Source organism: Phalacrocorax aristotelis, chromosome 3 (genome assembly GCF_949628215.1).
Source record: "Phalacrocorax aristotelis chromosome 3, bGulAri2.1, whole genome shotgun sequence".
Taxonomy (NCBI): Eukaryota; Metazoa; Chordata; class Aves; order Suliformes; family Phalacrocoracidae; genus Phalacrocorax; species Phalacrocorax aristotelis.
Window position 1 is genome coordinate 87,852,110 of NC_134278.1, and position 18,076 is coordinate 87,870,185.

The 18,076-nt window shown below is 37.2% G+C and overlaps 2 protein-coding genes across 4 annotated transcripts in view; both read left to right on the plus strand.

Moving 5' to 3' along the window:
• The window catches only part of AFTPH (aftiphilin), a 48,857-nt gene extending 31,785 nt beyond the window's left edge, over positions 1 to 17,072 (plus strand). Inside the window, exons 7-10 of one of the 3 annotated variants that reach the window (XM_075088357.1) lie at positions 4,158 to 4,218; positions 5,866 to 5,949; positions 9,875 to 9,998; positions 15,851 to 17,072. In XM_075088357.1, coding sequence (XP_074944458.1) covers positions 4,158 to 4,218; positions 5,866 to 5,949; positions 9,875 to 9,998; positions 15,851 to 15,995 — 414 coding nt within the window. In that variant the 3' untranslated portion in view covers positions 15,996 to 17,072. The remainder of the gene's footprint in view (positions 1 to 4,157; positions 4,219 to 5,865; positions 5,950 to 9,874; positions 9,999 to 15,850) is intronic. The other 2 variants (XM_075088359.1, XR_012659763.1) reach the window with 2 other exon arrangements.
• ACTR2 (actin related protein 2) overlaps positions 1 to 18,076 on the plus strand; it is a 516,258-nt gene that overhangs the window by 215,603 nt on the left and 282,579 nt on the right. The gene's annotated exons all lie outside the window — the stretch shown is intronic.

Here is an 18,076-nt window from a genome sequence, read left to right on the forward strand (position 1 = left end):
ACAAAAATGCCTCCTTAGTTTTTTGGTTGTAGGTGAACAGAAGAAAGCATGCAAAGATTTAAAATGGAGAGCATTAGAAACCAAAAGAATGAGGAAAAAAGCCAGCAAATGAGCTGCAATAATGTTTCCTAGTTATTATATAAACTCTCTGTTTTGGCCTTCTTCCCTGAAGAGGCTCTCACTGGGCTGGTTAGCCTGTGGAAATACAGTGGACAGATTTCCATCTGAGCCATTTAAGCTGTAAGGACAAGCTTTTTGAAGTTATGATTTCTGCTCCGAAGCAAGTTCAGTTACTGACAGATCTATCACATTAGTTTATTCTATAAAGATGACTTTTGTAGACTTGTGCTGTTTTATATTTGAAGGTAGCGTCTAAATTATTCTTTGATCTGTTGTTTTTCTTGACAATTGGGGGGTTTATTTCTCTGTTCCTCCTTGCTCATGATTGTATGACAATAAACAGAATATGAAATAATCCTCTGATTACTGTTGCCTTTATCTAAGCATGGTGTCTCAAAGACTTTGCAAGTCTGAAATAAAAGGTTCCATCAAGGCACATCAGGTGTAGGAGAGAATGGCTGCTCAAACAGCCAACCTTTGATTGTGAAACTTGAGATAGGTACCATTTTCTTCTGTTTTATGGCATTTGCTACAGTGGGCTTCTACACCATGCTCAAGTCTTTGGCATGGTCTTCAGGCAGCATGATTAAAATATATTCCAGTTCTTGTTAAAAAGGTTGCTGTCTAGGCTTGATGTTGACTGACTTCTCTTGATTTGATACTGTTCTCTGGCTACAATAGTTTTAAAGTTTATTTACCTTCTCTTTGGCTTTTTGCAAGTTCTCTAGATATTTCTGCTCTTCTGGTATTGCTTCAAAGCATCCTCTTCTCTCTATTTGGGACTGTTTCTTTGGTAGAGCCTTTGTCCCAGCATACAGGATAACTCTGGGGTTTCTTGCCTGCCTAGTTTTGCTTAGTAAACTTTATATTGGAATAGAATCTACACTGACCGAGACCTTTCTAGAAGAAAATTACCAGTAATTCTTTTCTGCAGGTGCCTATTACAGCACATCTGCATGCATGTAAGCTGCTGAATTAGAGATTAGTTTATAACACAATATGTATTTTACACTTGCTGGCTATTAGGGACTGAACTGTAATTAAACCCCATGGGGTGATAGTCTTTAGACCATCAGGACTTCTAACAATGACAGATGCAAACTACCATATTATTGGCCACCAGCCAAAGGCTCCATCGTGGAACTGCCCTCCAGTTATACATATAAGAAAGATCCAAGAATATATGTAGCTTTGACAGAGTAAGAGAGAAAGATTTGCAGGTAAGAGTTATTATGGAACTTGCTGTTTTATCAGATGTGACAGTTGCTTAAAGGAGGTGTCCGAGAAAAATAATTTTCCGAACTTTTGTAATTTTGCCAATGAGCACACACAATGAAATGTATTCATTACTTCCTTGTAAACCTTTTTCTGACATGTTAATGATGTTCATTTGTGGGATCTATCTAAATATTGATATTATGTTTGTATTGCAAGCCCTTCTATTCCCCACCCCCAAGCTTTAAAGCAGAAAAATATTTCCTTTTTTTCCCTTGTTTAATTTTCCTTGGGTAATTATTGGCACAGAGACAAACATTTACATTTTACTCCTTTGGGTTATAAAAGCTCTTACATAATACCATTCTAAAATTACTGTGTGAAAACATCTCTTGCTTTTATCAAAGTGAAATACGATGCAGTAAAACCAGCAGGCATTTTAGTTTGCTCTTTCTCACTTCCTTAACATTCAGAGTAGTACTCTGACAGCTGAGTATACTTTTTCATTTCTGTACCGTGTCCTGTAATCTAAGATGGAGGGAGGAGTGAGAGCAGTTTGCCCCGATTCTCAAAATCCTTCTAGACTGGGCACTTTTCCTTAAAGCATGTTATTAAATACTGATTGTAAATATAGTAGTCTAGCAACCTTGCAATCTCTGAAAGACAAAACATTGTATTCCCATTTGCAGGGCATGTTCCCATTGTCTGAGATGTCAATGCTGTGTTCAAGTGTCCCAGATAGTTAGTTTTCTTAGAGCCAAGGTCACTAGAAACAGAAGACACTTACTTTCTGTTTAACTGCCTTTTGCCTCTGCCCTCTCCCTTCACTTTGTTTGCTGTTGTATAGACCAGGGCTTGCCAGCATCCTGCGTAGATGGTGTCTGCTTTACTTGCTACCCGCCTCTTTTGCAAGTGGTTGAAGTCAGCAGAATGGCTTCATCCCACAGAGCAGACTAATATACTTATTTTACTCTTACTCATTTGGAGTCAGATTCCCCCCCCCGCCGTTGTAGGAAGAATTCATTACATCCTTTGTCCTCTCCTTAGCAAATTTGCGATTCCAGTCATCATCAAAGGGAAAACCTTAGCCAGTCATTGGAACCACCTTTTGCATGCAATTCTGTCACACTCATGAGACCTGAGTCAGTCTTTAGACACAAAAAAATGTAGTGGGTGTTTTCCGCAGTAAGTGAGAGTTGGTAGGAAGCTGCTTTGTTTCAATTTGAGTTCATTTTTCTTCGAGCAGAAAGCTACTAAATTGTCACACTTTCCTCTTTTTTTTTTTTTTTTGTACAAACACCTTTTAATGTATTTTCAGTGTGACAAACTTGAAACAAGCTGCTGATAGTAGTGATCATTACTTCATCAGGTGTAGCTTCTGCACTGCCAACATTATGTTTCCATGCAAATCATTTCAATGCCAGTAATTCCATTACCAAAGCAAAGTAAAAAAAAGTAGCATCAGCTCCATAAGCTCCATGGAGTGAACACTGTTCTAGTTGTGCTCAGCACTGGAAATCTTTCCAAGTCATTAGGTAGGAAAGACTCTTCTAGGCAAGGCTTTTACTATAAGTAAATACAGAAATCTCCAACTCCCTTCATTTTTCTTTCTATAAACATCTATCTCCTAGCAAAAGCCTCTTACAGTTAGCTTAATTGTACAAAGCTAGCTCAGGTTGCCCCAGTCTTGATTTGTGAATCTGCATATTTTTTCAGTGTTGGATAGTTAAGTTTTTAAAATAAAAAAGTAAAGCCTGGCTTTCTACAAAAGGAGAGAACTCAGCCACTCAGCCACTGGAAGCTTGACAGCTAGTGATGCGCTTTGAATAATGCTGCAGAGAACTTCCATTGCTTTTCTTCCATAATTGTTCTGTTAGAAGTTGAAGGCACATCCTTCCCCAGTACTTCTTGACAGTTGACTAGAGAGCAGAAATGTAATGCACAGAAGTAGAAAGATCGGCTTATTTCAGACACTTCTGATACTGTCCCATCAGTTTGTGTCCTGAGATTACACAACGACAGCACTTGCAAGTTGCACTGCACCTGAATATACTTTCCCTGTTAAAGCATGGTCCCTGCTGCTTGCTTGATTTACCTGTGTGCCTGCAAAAGATTTAACAAGAGGAAATGAAAGGGCAAGGATGGGCTCCCAGAAGGAGTCAATGTTTCCATTCTCCTCTTTTTCAAGCATTGTTGCCAATGGTTTTTTTTATATGTTGGAGTTAATTGTTAAGGGATAATAAGTCACAGGATATTTTTTTTAAAGGGGGTAGAGTGGGGAGGGTGTTGATAGTTTGTTCCTCACATGTAGGGATTATGTCTCTTAAAAGCAAAACAAACCAAAAGACTCGTGGGCTATTTGATGGTAAATAACTGATTTTATATATAATCAGGACAAAGCATGGATGTACAGACAGCTTTCATTAATAACCATATTCTAAATTTGCCCTATAATTGTGTATACATAACTTTTTATGCAAAATGCCTTGTCTTCCATGAAAGTAATAGTAGTTTAACTTTCAACTATGCCTTAAGGTCTTTGTTTCCAATTAATATGTTTTTAGTTAATTTGCTAATCCTGTTTGAGTTAGAAGTTACTTAATCTTCACTGTTCAGAATTTAATGAGACTTCCTGTGGTAGAACAAATCTACTTTGAATTTTTAGTGCATATTATGAAAACACACACCTCCCAAATATTGGGGCTTGCTCATTTAGTTGTCTTTTTAGTATTTAGATGCTAAAGAATCTGTTGTTTGAACTGCTTTGCATTGTTGTAACCTGAACTGACTATAAAATCTGATTTCTGACTTTTCAACTCTAGGAATCTCTACCACCTGTCCAGTTTGACTGGAGTAGCAGTGGCCTTACTAACCCTTTAGATGGTACGTCTCTCCGTAGAGCCTCTAGCACCAGAGCTAGAGATAAGAAAGCTACAAAGTTCAGACAAACATCTATCTGCTGATTATTTTTAAATATACACACACATATATAAATATTATATATATATTTATTTCTTACTCCTAACTTTGGAAATTCAGGCTTTCTTTCTGATCAACTGTGCCCCTACGTAAAGTATTATGTAGTCTGAAAAATACCAAGTCAAATATTATTTTAGATTCCTGCCATAAGCTAATGATACAGTGGCAATATTAACACTTAATTATATACGTAACTGCAGATTATAATGAAACTCTGAACAAATGAGCATTTTAGATTGTCAAGTTTTACTTCTTAAAAGTATTTTTCACCAGTGAACTATCTCTTTAGACAGCCTTTGAATTACAAACTTGTGTATAGTGGCTACTTCAAAGCACAATATTTTAACCACAAACTGTTTGCAAAAGATATACTTCTTGAGCGGAAAGTTTTCAGATTTACAGATAATTTTATATTTTAAAAATGTGACTTCATCTGTTGTCACTTTTGCTTACACTCAAGAGCTAATTATAGCTAATATATTAAATTACAGAGGTAGCTACAAACTTATTTGTATCTGTAAATGTATATAGTTATCACATAAAAGACCCTTCACCTATGTCTATTTTAATAGCAAAGTGAGTTGTGCCACCGCTTCCAGTCTCGGAAATGTAAGTGCATGCAAAGTAAATAAAACAAGTTCTGGAAACTTGTTTAACAGACTAGAAACCTGTAAGGGAACTGATACCTTTATGAGAAGCCTGCTAACAGCAATTAATTCATGACACAAATTGTTCAGAAGCAGGCTAAAATAAACGACATCTCTCACTGTGCTGGTGTTGCTTCACAGTGTTTAAGAACATGTGGGACGTTAGGAGTTTGGATAGCAATATCATGGTGCTGAAGGAAAGCCTGGATGGACCCTTTTGCTGTTGTCTGGTGTCTTATTACTTCAGTCAATCATCATGCTTTCTTTTTAACAAACAACTTCTTTAAAATGTATCTTGGTTTGATTTCTGGTTTAGTACTAAAGGGGAACAGTATAATTTACCAGTGAAGAACTGGATATTAGGCAGGCATTTGTTATCTGGTGTTCACACTGCTTTAAGATAATGATAATTAATAGCTTAAAGCTGCTAAATAAAACTCTAAAGTGTTTCGGGTTGTTTTTTTTTTTTTTTTTGTTCTTTGCTAAGTCTTCCTGATGAAAGAATGGCTTTAAATTTCAGTGATGGGAGAAAAGCCCACTATATTCTAACTATCAATTGACTTATATATTGTTTCCCTTTAACTGATCACCTCTTTCTCTCTCGGTCGTGCTGGTTCTCTTTCATTTTTAGATTGAAATAAATATTTCTATTTTGAAGTTATTAGTGTTGATTTCCTTGCTGCATTGTACATGAGGAAATGTGCACTGAATTAAGTTGTTAACATTTTAGAAGGTACAAACTAATACTGTAAGCATTGTTTTCATGTCAATTTTTAAATTGCGTACTGAGTACTAATTATAACTTGCATGTTCAAGTGTGTGTCTTACCCCTTTTTACACATAAACCCCTCCCTTGGCTTACCTTCTATATGGCTGCCTACCAACACGGTCACTGAATTTCAAGCTAGTGGAGGTTCCACTCTTCTGAACCTTGATTTCTTTGGGCCCGTGGATGACAGTAGCTCTAGCAGCACCACCACAATCCCAGGTCAGCAGAGTGTTAAAACCACAAATGTAATACTATAATGACTTACTAAAAGCATGAGCACATCACTTGACTTTCCTATAAACAAGGAGCAATTTTACATTGCATTTCTCTAAAATGTCTTTCTACTGTTTTTCCTTTAATATGTTCTGTTTTTCTGATGTTTTGTATTGAGTGCAAAGTATTTAAAAGGTACTGTCAGCTCAGTATTTGTCACATGCTGAAGGAATGAATGGCTCTTATGCTCTTGCAAATAAGATGTTAAAACACTTGTTTCAGATGAGACATTTTGAAAGTTAACTTTTCTAAGTACTTAAGAGAAATTGAAAAATGCTGTAGATGTGATGACTCTCCAAAAAGGAGGCTTGTTCTTTCTTCTGAATGAGTGTCTTCAAATTACAGGACTGTCGTGTTTTTTGGAAGTTATGTGTGAATATAAAGTTATGGGGCTTAAGATATCACAACCCTCCTGGTGTTTCCTGCTACCATGAGGTTGTAAATTTTTACTTTGTGTGAACTACTAATATTAATGGTAAAGTGAAAAAAGTGTTTTAACAACATTCACAACAAAAAACAAGCATAGTTGCATGTTTGTGGGACATTGGAAGTTCATTAATGTTAATTATAAAACCAAAGCATTTTATCTGCAACTTAGTCCCTTAAAGGGAGGCAAAACCACCACTATGTCCATTGAATAATATGTGAAGGTAATTGAATTCAATTATCACATGGTTTTGACATGCTCCGAATATTTTGCGCGAGCTTGTAAAAACCTACACATTGAATAAATTCCTGCAGGAATTTAAGGGAACGTTTTGGGGGATTTATCCCAGTGCATAGGTTAAGTAGATAAGGCAAATACTCTTCCAATACAATGCCTGAAGTCACAATAATCACTTTCTTGGTTTTTTTTCTCTTAGTGATTTTAACCTAAAAGATCAATTTTTAAGAGGTTTGGGCTTTTCCTTACATTTCAAATAAGTGCTTATAATTATTATTCTCATTTTTGTTTTTAAAAACCTGCTTTTTAGTTTTGAAGTCTGATCATTGAAGGCAATTTTATGGCATCACACCCCAAATGTCTTTTTATTCCACCCTTGAGAAATGTCATTATCAAATGAAGGATGGCAGGTTTGTTGCAGAAGAGATAGGTAGCAAATGCTTGAGTCTTTACAGATTCTTTTGTAAGTGTGCGCAAGTCTATCGACATAAGTGTCGTCAGTACCTAGTACATGTACTGCTTGTGTAGTCAGGTATGTTCTTGTGTCCTGATGGTGTGCACACCTGAAGTGATTACTGGAGAGATACTCTGTTAGCCTCTTACTGCATTTTTTTTTTATGTTGTTGTTGCTGTTGTTTCATCAAGTTACAGGTATTACCACCTTCCCTGGTATGCCCTATAGTGCCTATTTTTGGGGGTTTTTTTGGTTTTGGCTTTTGTTTCCTCCTGACTTGTTTCTGGGAAAGTCACTTATTTCTTGGCTTGCAGCTCGTGTGTTTGTGTGCGTGTTTAGGAGCTTTGTGTGGGGTTTCGTTGGCTAACTTTCCTTCAATATCTCATTAAGGTTTTGCAGTGCTTTCCGTAATTATTCTCTAATCATTTGAATAAAATGGAGAATATGCAACTCTTAAAAATAACTAAAGTAATGGAAAGACAAATTGTTACATCTTTTGGCTTAAAGAAATGTTTATCAGTAATAGAAGTTTGTTCTTTCTCTAAAGATGTTAATTTTACTTACTATAGATCACACTGTATTCTCCTCAGTCTGATTTCATCAGGAGGCAAAAACACTTTTTATTAAAACTTGCATTCTACATCATGAACAGGGATTTACGTATTTCTAGTATGTTCCCACAGATCTAGTGTATTGCTTTATTTTTCATGTTGATTGATAGTTGATAAATGTAGCTGAGTAAGAGAACCAAAAGAACAGTAAATTGAGCAGTGACATCGCACTACAACAAAAATTAATTCAAGACTGTAAACGTGAATGTCTAAGTGATGTAACTTAGAAGGTTGTATTTAACATTTGTTGCAGAGTTGCATGTCAAAGGACTCTCAATAAGTTTTACAGTTTGTACCTTAATGGGATTTCGCAGGCTTCTGCAAGTCAAAGTGTATTTCTTCAAGTCTTCCTTTCCATTTGAAAGTGAATATTTTATGGAATAGCTGGGATCTTTCCTATTTCCATGTTCTGTAAACATCTGACGATACTTAAAGTCTTGGTATACTGGTCTCAGGACAGTACGTATTTTGATGTTTTGCATGAAACTGGATGAAATTAACTTTGAAAATCCAGACTTAAATTTAGGTTGAAAGGAGAACTGATTAATTTCTAATAAACTCATATTAAATGGACCACATCTTTCCCCTAGCTCCTGCAGCTTAACCGGATGATTTTCTTAATTTTACTTTTTGGTCAGCTTAGTTTACTAACAATGAAAGGGTACTTAACTTCTGCACAAATGATGAATGGTCAAGATACTGCTTGGAGGGGAGAGTTCATGCAAAGCAGGCATGAGGACTATTAACCTCATCTGTTTACACATGTAGTACTGCAGTTACTGGGTGGAAAAGGCTGGACAATAGGCACAGGCATTTTTTTAAATTTAGTAATCTTCTGGTATTTTAGGAGTACTTCTAAAAGTGTCTTGATCCAGGCAAGTAAACTGGGTAAAATCATCAGCACGTCAGTTTATAAATGCTGTTTTATGTTAGGTAGCTACACAAGACCATTGTGTCCATGTATTTGCAGCGTTTGTTCTGCGGTAGTAAGAAATGCTTCTGTGTTGTCCAAACCAGCTGGTGCTAGCGTTACTCTTGTTTATAATGCAGGTACCTATAAAGCATGATGCTTCTGTACAAAAATTCTACGCTGCTTTTGAAGAATATTTATAATTGTGGATGGTGCATAGGCACACTTCATTTAAAGCCATGAAGCATAAAATAGCTGAAGCTATAACTAGAGGGATATCACCATTTTAAAATGCTTCAGAGCAACAAAATATGTTGTAACAGTCTTTTCTCTTGATCTTTTTTGATAATTCTAATTCCTAGAGGCTTTTTTAAGAAAACATACTTAATATCTGGAAATTCTAGAGCTACTTCCTACTGAGATGTGATGCTTGATATTAAACAGGTAGACTTTCATCCATGCATACATATCTTTCTGGATGCAGGTTTCCATTGTTTGCATGACATCTGCTTGATAAAATTTGAAATCCATTTGCAATGTCTATGATGTCAGAATTTAGCATCTGACTTAAGATATCTGAAATGAGGAAATTAAGGCTGAAATGTCCAGATACTTGATGCTTTATAAATACTTGAAAGATGAAAAAGGGAGCATAGACTAAGTTTTGATAGCATTATACATATCACTATGTAACTTTTTTAATGCCATTCTGCTTGTATATATCAGAAAAGCTGCTTCTTCTCACTTAAAAATTTTAACACAACCTCTTGTAAAAAGCAAGATACTAAATGCACTCTAATGCATGCCAGTGTTGTGTGTAATCTCCTGTTAAAGAGTTGGTCCCTGTTAGTATGCAGTGTTCCTTTAATACAAACTGTTAAGTTGAAGTAATCGAAACAATCCGTTTTAACACAGCTGAAGTTTTTACAGGTGTTTCGCTCTAAAAGGTAAATCAAATTTGTTTTGTTTACTCTTAGACTGAGACCTTGTATGCCAGACTTGATCTGATGTGCGTGTGTTTTGTAGTACAACCATAAAAGCTACTGAAAAAGGGTGGGGAGAGAGGACTATGTTTCAGAAACACAGACGTGTTCTGTCATGTTCTTTTCATGTATCTTGAAATTATAAATGATTCAGATGTTTACAGAAAACAGTCTCTAGCAAGTTGGTCTGTGACTAATTATGGCTATACTTGCCTCCAACCATCACTGATTATCATTTTGTACTATAAGGTGTGGATCCTGAGTTGTATGAATTGACAACCTCAAAACTGGAAACTTCCAATGCAAGCAACAGAGTGACTGACGCGTTTGCAAGACTCATGTCCACAGTGGAGAAGGCAAGCACATCCACAAGGTAAATAGTCTTTGTCGTGCTTTTTTCTTCTTTTTCTAAGGGTGGCATGAAATGTGAGGAGTGAATATGTGTGCTATTTTAGGTCAGAAGTTCTTGAATGATCAGAAGGCTTAAATGTAATAACTAAATATAAATTTAAATAATAAATTCAGAGTACTGTAGTTGATATTTCAAATTATTTTAGAACTCTAAAATAAGGTGGAAAAAACAGTTCATGAGCTGAAAGAAAAAGATCACCAGGACATAAGTTGAAAAGTTAGAGCCAAAGACTGAACCGGAGGAAGTGACCTTCTGAAGAACAGAGCTGATTCCTAAGAATGGAAGGGTAAACTGACCCGCGTAGTTCAGTGACCTAGGACTTTCACAGAAGACTCTCCTTGGTCCTGTGTGTAATTTATAGATCCAGAATGTTCCACAAGTAAAATGACTAATAATTATGAAAATATTTGTCCCTTCCCATGTATTTCTAGCACCTGTCAAAACTTCAGTGACCAAACATCAGATTCATTTTGATGTTGCGAATTAAGGAACGAGCATGTAGGTCGTTTAGGATGTCCATTCTGCTTCATGGATCTCATGTGAAGTTCTTCTGTACTTTTTTTATAGGTAGAGTCTATATAAAGGCTTTAGGTGTCAAGTGTCTTCTTGAAGTTTGGCCTGCTGAATGGGTACAGAATAGTCTCTCCATTTATAAGCTTGTGTTCTTTGGGTTTATTTTTTGAATGTGTGTCTTAGCAGTAGGATCCTGGACTGTCTTAACATGTAGTTAATGTTTGTGCCCATTAAAAGAATTGCTGAGGCATCCTCAACAAGTAAAATGTTTCCGTTGTTGAAGTGCATGCCTCAATGTGGAACAAATATTAGTTGCTTTGCAACTGATAGTAATGTATCCTCACTTTTAAGTGAGCTTTAGGGTTTATTCAGCACTCTAAAACTAGGTGCATTTCCATGCAGCATAGCACTTAGGAGGCACGTCTGAAGAGTTCTGGCAAATGTAGTGATTTGTTATGGTGGGAGATAGCTGGCTTTCTTAAAATGACTAAAACTATAATTTTCAAGAGCTCTTTTAAAACATGTTTTTTCATTGAGAAAACTATCTTGCTAGTTTTCCTGCAGTAAAAATGTTCAAAGCAAACACTTGAATAAAAAAGAACAAGCCATGAAATTTCAGGGGAGAACCAGTAGAGGGGACTCCACACTTCAATGCTGATTTTTGTGTCTCCTGCGTTCAGTTTGCCTTTTTTGTATCCATGGAGTGCATATACTTTTTCTCAAAATACACTAGTGGAAAAGTTTGACTTTCACTAATTAGAAAATATGGTTACAGTTGAAATATTTTTGTAATATATTCTAAGTCTAATTTAAAAGGAACCACAAATTCAGTGGGACATGCAAACTCCAAATGTGTCTTTATTTTATCTCCACTCATAGGTTTGTATCTGCTTGCTTGCTTGCTTTAAGATGCAAAGGAACAGGGAAATCTGCTTTTCTTAAATGAATGTTGACCATCATTTTTCTGGATTGTTGTTTTTTGATATGAGGAATATAGGTTTTTTCCAATGCTTCCACGGTGTACATTAAAGCTCTTACTTGTGCTGTCAAAGCTCTTTAACCAGATGTCCAAGTTCTTCCCCTGTACTAGAGAATGTGGCTTACTGTTAGGAAGAAGTTCTAGATCTGTGCTGTAGCAATACTATCAGACTGTAGGAAGAGGTAGGGGACCTCAGCCTTGGCAGTTAAGTTCAGACACACACAAGGATTAGCTGTTTTAAAGCAGCTGTTTTCACTGCTACATTTTATATGTTTTTGTCAACTCTGAATTTTAAAAACTTCAAGCGTGGGGTTTGGTTTTTTTCTCATTTCATGTTCTCTAAAAGAAAAGCAGTCTATTTTTTCTGTTTTTTAAGCTAGAAACCTTCAGAGATATGAACTCTTATCTCAACAGTATGCCAAATATGTTGCAGTATGTTAGCTTTGTCTAATAAAATTGTTTTTCTTTTGACTTTTTTTGTTCTTTCTTAATGAACTGGAGGCTTTAAAATAGGTGTGGTTGGGTACAGCCAGCTCAACAAGGATGACCTTGATGCACCAAGCTGGAAATATGGACTATTAGCCATTCATGATAACTGATTACAGAAGATGTGGCCAGTGTCAACTTCAGTTGTGCTAAGGCTACCCCATGTCTGTCTGTAACTTGTCTGAACTCAGGACCTCTGAGGATTAAGTTTATAGTGAAAATACCATTGTTCAGCTGTAGGAAGCCATGTGAAGAGTCATCTCTGTCTGAAATAACCCCATCTTTTGCTTTCACACCCACCTCTTGAAGCTGGAAAGTCTGTTTCTCAGACAGAAAGTGTTGGGAGAAGAGTGGAAACTTCTTCCTCAGCTTGGGCCTGAAACCTTGTTGGCAGCAGGAAGTGTTGAAGGTCAGGGATCCAGTACAGCATTCCACTGAGAGAGACTGCAGCCGTGCCCAGTTCCATGGAATTGGCAGAGATCAAAAGTTTATCTGCTGTCTTTTTGAAGGAAAGCAGAGCGTTGATACCTTTCCAAGAAATGGCTGAAACCCTCACTTAAACTGGAAATACTCCTTGTGGGCAGTGTTGGATAGAGCAGGCAAACTCTTAATTACAGAGTGATATTTAAAGTGCATTTCTCTAATCAACTCATTGTTGCTATTAGAGCCTGACCTTGCTGGTGCTATCCACAAAAGCCTTTGCAAACGTGAGATGACTGAAGTCCTGAAAGGCTTGAATGCTACAGGAAGGGGTTGGAATGCAAAACAGAACATTTTGGTGTCAGTGATGCATCATCAAAGCATTCCCTATTTCTTGATAAATTTTCTTCCAACAACTTTCCTGCCTGTCAGTCTGGATAATTTCTTGCAGCTTAGTGTTAACGTGCCTTTGAAAAGGAAACTTTATGCCAACAGGTAGAGGGACTTGCAAGTATTTGCTTGGGTTAGGACATCCCCTCTGTCTTGGGAGGAACTGCAACCTAGTGCAAGAGAAGAGATGGATGGGGACAAAGTGTTCTGTAAAAGGTAGTTTTAATACCTGAATAGGCCCGGACCCTGTTTTGAGTCAGGGCTAGGCCTTTGAATGGTTTAGGAATCAAAAATTCTGGTTCCAAAGCAGGCAGAGGTAGTGTAGATGCCACTGACAGTCCACTTGGATGTCTGCTCTGTAAGCCACAGTAGCTAGAAATTGAGAGTGCATGAATAGAAGCTCTGCAACAGCCCCCCACAGACCAAGGTTTAGCAAAAGAATCCCTTGACAGCGGGAACATCTTTGGCAAAAGTGGCGACTGAAATGAATGGACTTGACATGGTTCTTTCTCTTACCTCTATCAAAAGGCATCACAGTTGTTAAGCAATTTGATAAGTTTTAAGGGTAAAAATAGCCTGCAGTGATGATGCTACTTTGTCTTTTAAGTTCAGAAAGTGAGTAATTCTTTAGGGTTTGTCCTGGTGATATTTGCTACCGAAGGTGCTGACTGTTGCCCAGAAAGGGTACTTGAAGTGTGCGGTTTTATTGTCTTCTGTTGGAACCTGCCCCTCTCCACTGAGGAGTGGAGAGTTTAGACTGTCTCATCCCTCTCTGTGCTGAGATTATTTTTAAAAATGTTTTGAGCCTCATTACCAAGTGATTGTATCTATAGCTGTAACCTGGTCATAATTAAATAACGTTCGCTGTGTAAGTGTGTTAACTTGTCCTTCTTTAGGGTACTTTTTACAGAGCACATTAAGTAGATAAATTATTGCAAAGGGCCTCCAGCCAGGAGGGGAGCATTCAGTAATCGGGTGAGATTCACGTCTGACTGCTCACTGGTGTGCATGTTCCACGGTGACAGTGCAGGGACCAGCTAGTACAGCAAGAGCAATAGCATTGTCTTGTGATAAAGGTCCTCCGTGTGATCACCACATAAAATGCAGTACTGCTTCTGGGGCCCAGCAGTGCAATTTCTTAGCATGCCACAGTTGAGCAGAGGAAGAGGCATATAAATAGCAAGGAGTGTGTGAGCTCCATCTCGGTGCCTGATTAACAATTACAGGAACTCCTTTTAATGCAGATCTCTGAGTCAGCCCTCTTCCTTTAGCTTCCTCTGTCAAACACTCCTTTGTTAGCTCTAAGTCCTCGATCACCAGGAGTTTGTACCTTTAAGAGGCTTGTGGTAAGTGATTACTAATAGTGGCACTAGATACTGATAACACAGTGGTGGGTGACAACCACATTTCAACAGCTCAGAGATAGTCCTTCAAGTGCAAACAGAGCTGACTGTGAGGTTGTTAGAGAAGGAGGCATATATTGGCTCTCTGCTTTTTCCTTCAGTAAATCCAGCACACAGCTTTGTTTATCCTCCAGAATTTGGTAATCTGCCTAGTCAGTGGCTCATGAAATTCCTCTGCAGCAGAGAAAAGAAAATATTGCTATTCTAGTGAAGGAAAGTCAGATTTAGTATCTAGGCTGCCTCATCTAGAGATCTTTCATCAAGTGGAGATTTCAAGTAGCAAACAAAAGTGATAGTTCAGTGTCAACATGATGATCAGTGATGTCAAGGATGAGTTTGACTCTAGCTCTTTTTTTTCTTCTTCTCCTAACTAAGAAATTCTGAGACTGCTGCTGAAGCAAACACATAGTCCCTTGCTTTCCCCTGAGCTCCGATCAGTTCAGGAAACAATCCTGATGGGTGCTGACAAAAGAAAATATAAGTATGTGCTGCTTCGTGATCAGAGTGGTGATTGCCCTCTCATGGGCTCAGTTTAAAGTTTATAGCTAAGATGAGATATAGAAAGGAAAATTCTGAAGTGTTCTAAGGAAAGGCAGTTTATTTGGTTCAAGCCTTTTGACTCAGCTTTTTACCCCAAAGATGCGGGAGCTTATTTAGCTAGAATTTCTAATGTTGTTACAGGGTGCAGCAGGTGCCTTTTTGGAACTAGAATAACATTTGATGGAATACTTAGTTTTTCTAGCAATAGGCAGCATTCTCCAAGATAAGCCAGACATCTGTAAAGTATGTGTGTTTGGGCAGGGAGGTGGGGACGTCTTCTGTAGCAGTCTGAGCCAGTCTTCATTTTACTTAGGAAATGTGAGTTTCTTGTATAATAGTGAGAGTCGAGTGACATGGGATTCAGACCTCTTTATTCATTTGCGCTCAGTAATTCGTGTGAATAATGCAAAAGGCAAAGTAAACACCAGTGATTCCCAAGCTGTTGTATGTATCATTATGGCTACACATACTACTGCACTTCAAAGCAAGTAGCTACAAGTTGTGAGCCACCTTTTGCTGCTGATGAGCCCTAGGGGAAAAAAGGGTTTGTGGATCACAATGTAAAGCAGTATAGTGTATAATCTGAGTATAGTCATGTCAGAAACACATCTTAAGTACCTTCTTTTTCTTTTAAAAGTATTAAGTAAGTTAGGAATTTCTTAATGTCCTTTCAAGATTTTTCCATTTTATTTTAAAATATTATACTGGATTTAGATAGTTTAGAACTAATGCTGCTATGGTCTTATCCCTAGAATATGGACATGGTTGTTTCTTCAAGTGAGTAGTCCCAGAATTGCACACTGGAACCTGCCAAAAAAAAATAAATTAGCACCTGAATAGGAAATCTTTTTTTTAAAACTTATTTGCAACAATATTCAGGAACATTTTGCTGACTTTCTATGTTAACATTTTGTTGGTAGGCAGGTAGGTATTACAACATTAGACGACCTTCAGGAAGCTTACAGAAGTGCCTGTCAATGGGAGACAAACTGCCAGAACATTGCTTCAATCAGTGGTTCTTTCAGTAATCCAAGGGATATCGGGTACTGGATTAATGCACTTTGTTTTTTTCTTCTCAACAGGAAGCCTAAAAAGGAAGAACATCTTAGTGAAGAGGCTGCCAAGGTGATTTCTAGCCTTCCTGACTTAACTTTCATGCATGCCAAGGTGTTGATGTTCCCAGCCACATTAACACCTTCAACAAGCTGCCAAGAAAAGGTAGACTAAAGTGATGTGAATTGGACGTTTTCTATTGATTTTTTTTTCTTCCCTCTGTGGGTTTTAAAAAGCAATCTTGCTTTAATTAAAAAAAAAAACACCAAGTTCAGATGATTTGTTGGTAAGCAGCACTAGAAAGGTATACATAGTAATGTATATTTATTTACATACTGGAGTCCTAAATTTATATTAGAGAAAAATGTAAATAATTGGGGGTAAATCTTTTTGAAGATCTATTCTTTTTGTTGTGCTGGGGTGTATACATTTATGTCTTTGTGAAATACACTGGTTGTGTCCTTCTTACAAAACTTTAAAAAGTTTTAAAAAAAATAATCCTAGAAACACATAATGAGAACTTTGATCTTCACAATCTGTGAAGCCCCCCTTAAAGGTTTTCAGATTGCATTAAGCATCTTTTTCTTTCCTGCATATATTAAAATACATGTTGCTGGGAAAAAACCTAAAAGGTTAAACTATCCCTTTGTGGGTTTTCAGTTATTGTTGTTTCTTTAAAACCCAATAATTTCCTTTATGTTTTAACAAGCTTAAGATGTGGTTTTCCTTTTCTTCTCTCCCTTCCCCTCCCCCTGGCTGATTGGTTGGCTGATTGATTTTTGTTCTTTAAACTTCAGTAGTATGGCTCTGTCACTATATAGCCTTTTGAAAGGTATGTTGTCAGTAATTTCTTGTTTGAGTTATGGATCACTGTCTAAACACTTGATTATTTTGGGTCATTAGAAGGTTGTCTGCTTTTAATCAGTTTGATCTGAAAAAGAAGGACCAAAACTATATGAATGTCTTACAATGAAATTTACCTGTTAAAAATTTTTATGTTCTGTTGTACCACTATTCCTGTTTGATTTTGCACAGTGTAAAATGACATAATCATAGATTGCTATGGTTTTAGGCTGTATATACAGTAAAAACTATGGGTTGTAAATGTCTGGGGAAATTCCTATGGAAAAAAGAGAGCTATGTAGAAGAACCTCTAAAAAGGTCAATGTGCATGCCCAAGTTCTTTTGAGATTTAAGTGTGTAAATTTTCTTTTAGCTTACACAAAATAAAATAATTTAAAAGATACATAAGTATATAGTCTGCTTTTTATACAGAATGTATACATTATTCAAGTTTCTGTTGATAGTAAAATTGATGCACTGCATTAAGAGTAGAACCTTCTAAACTGTGTTGCACAGTCCCACAAAACACACCTGTCGGGGTCCTGCAGGAGGAGAAGCAGACTTGTTTTTAATTGTCCTGTCTCTCTGAACAAGCTGTGATGTAGTCTTTTATTTCTGTCTCCAACTTGCCTTCTGGCTTGTAGTGCGATGCGGCTTAAGATGTGTCGGTATTTTGGGTTAGAGACTTCAAAGTGCTTGGCAATACTCAGCTGTAAGAAACACAAATTATGGTGAGGAGAGAAAGGACAACTGGTTTTGCCTATTTCATAGCTAGAAATCAAAATGTAAACATAACATTTGCTTAAGTTTTCTAACATGTTAGCTTGCACTGTAGTTCGTTCAGCAACATCTCTTCAGAGGATATCAGTGGACTCTCTGCAGGTGAGGCATCCTCTAGGTGCTAACATTTCTTGAAGGTGCTTTGCATGGGCATAGGCTCTCCCATGTCTAACCTTTACTATGTGCACAGCTCTTTAAGTGCTCAGTAGTCACCACTTAACACCTAGTTCTGAAAAATCTCCAATGCATTTTATTTTCCTCTTCTTTGAATTCTTTATCATCTGACAGCACTTGTGACAGGAAAGTTTGAGTCTGATGTTATTAGCTGGTAAGCTGAAATGTTGTCCTCACAAAAGGAAGCTTTTTTACTTCTTGAAATGTCCTTGAGAGATGAGCGCTGGAGTTCCACCTTTGTGAATGCAGGAGTTAGTGAGTGGTGGCTACTCAGAATTGAGAGAGCAGCTCCTATGGTTGTGATAGTTAATTTGTAAAGGCTAAATTGGCTCCTTTGCCCTCTAATTAGTACTGCAGCATACAATGCTGTGGTATCAAACTGCACCCTGTTGTAGCTGAAAAGGTTTAGGCAGAAGCCACCTGCTTAACCATGTAGCCCCAAAAACACTTCTATGTGC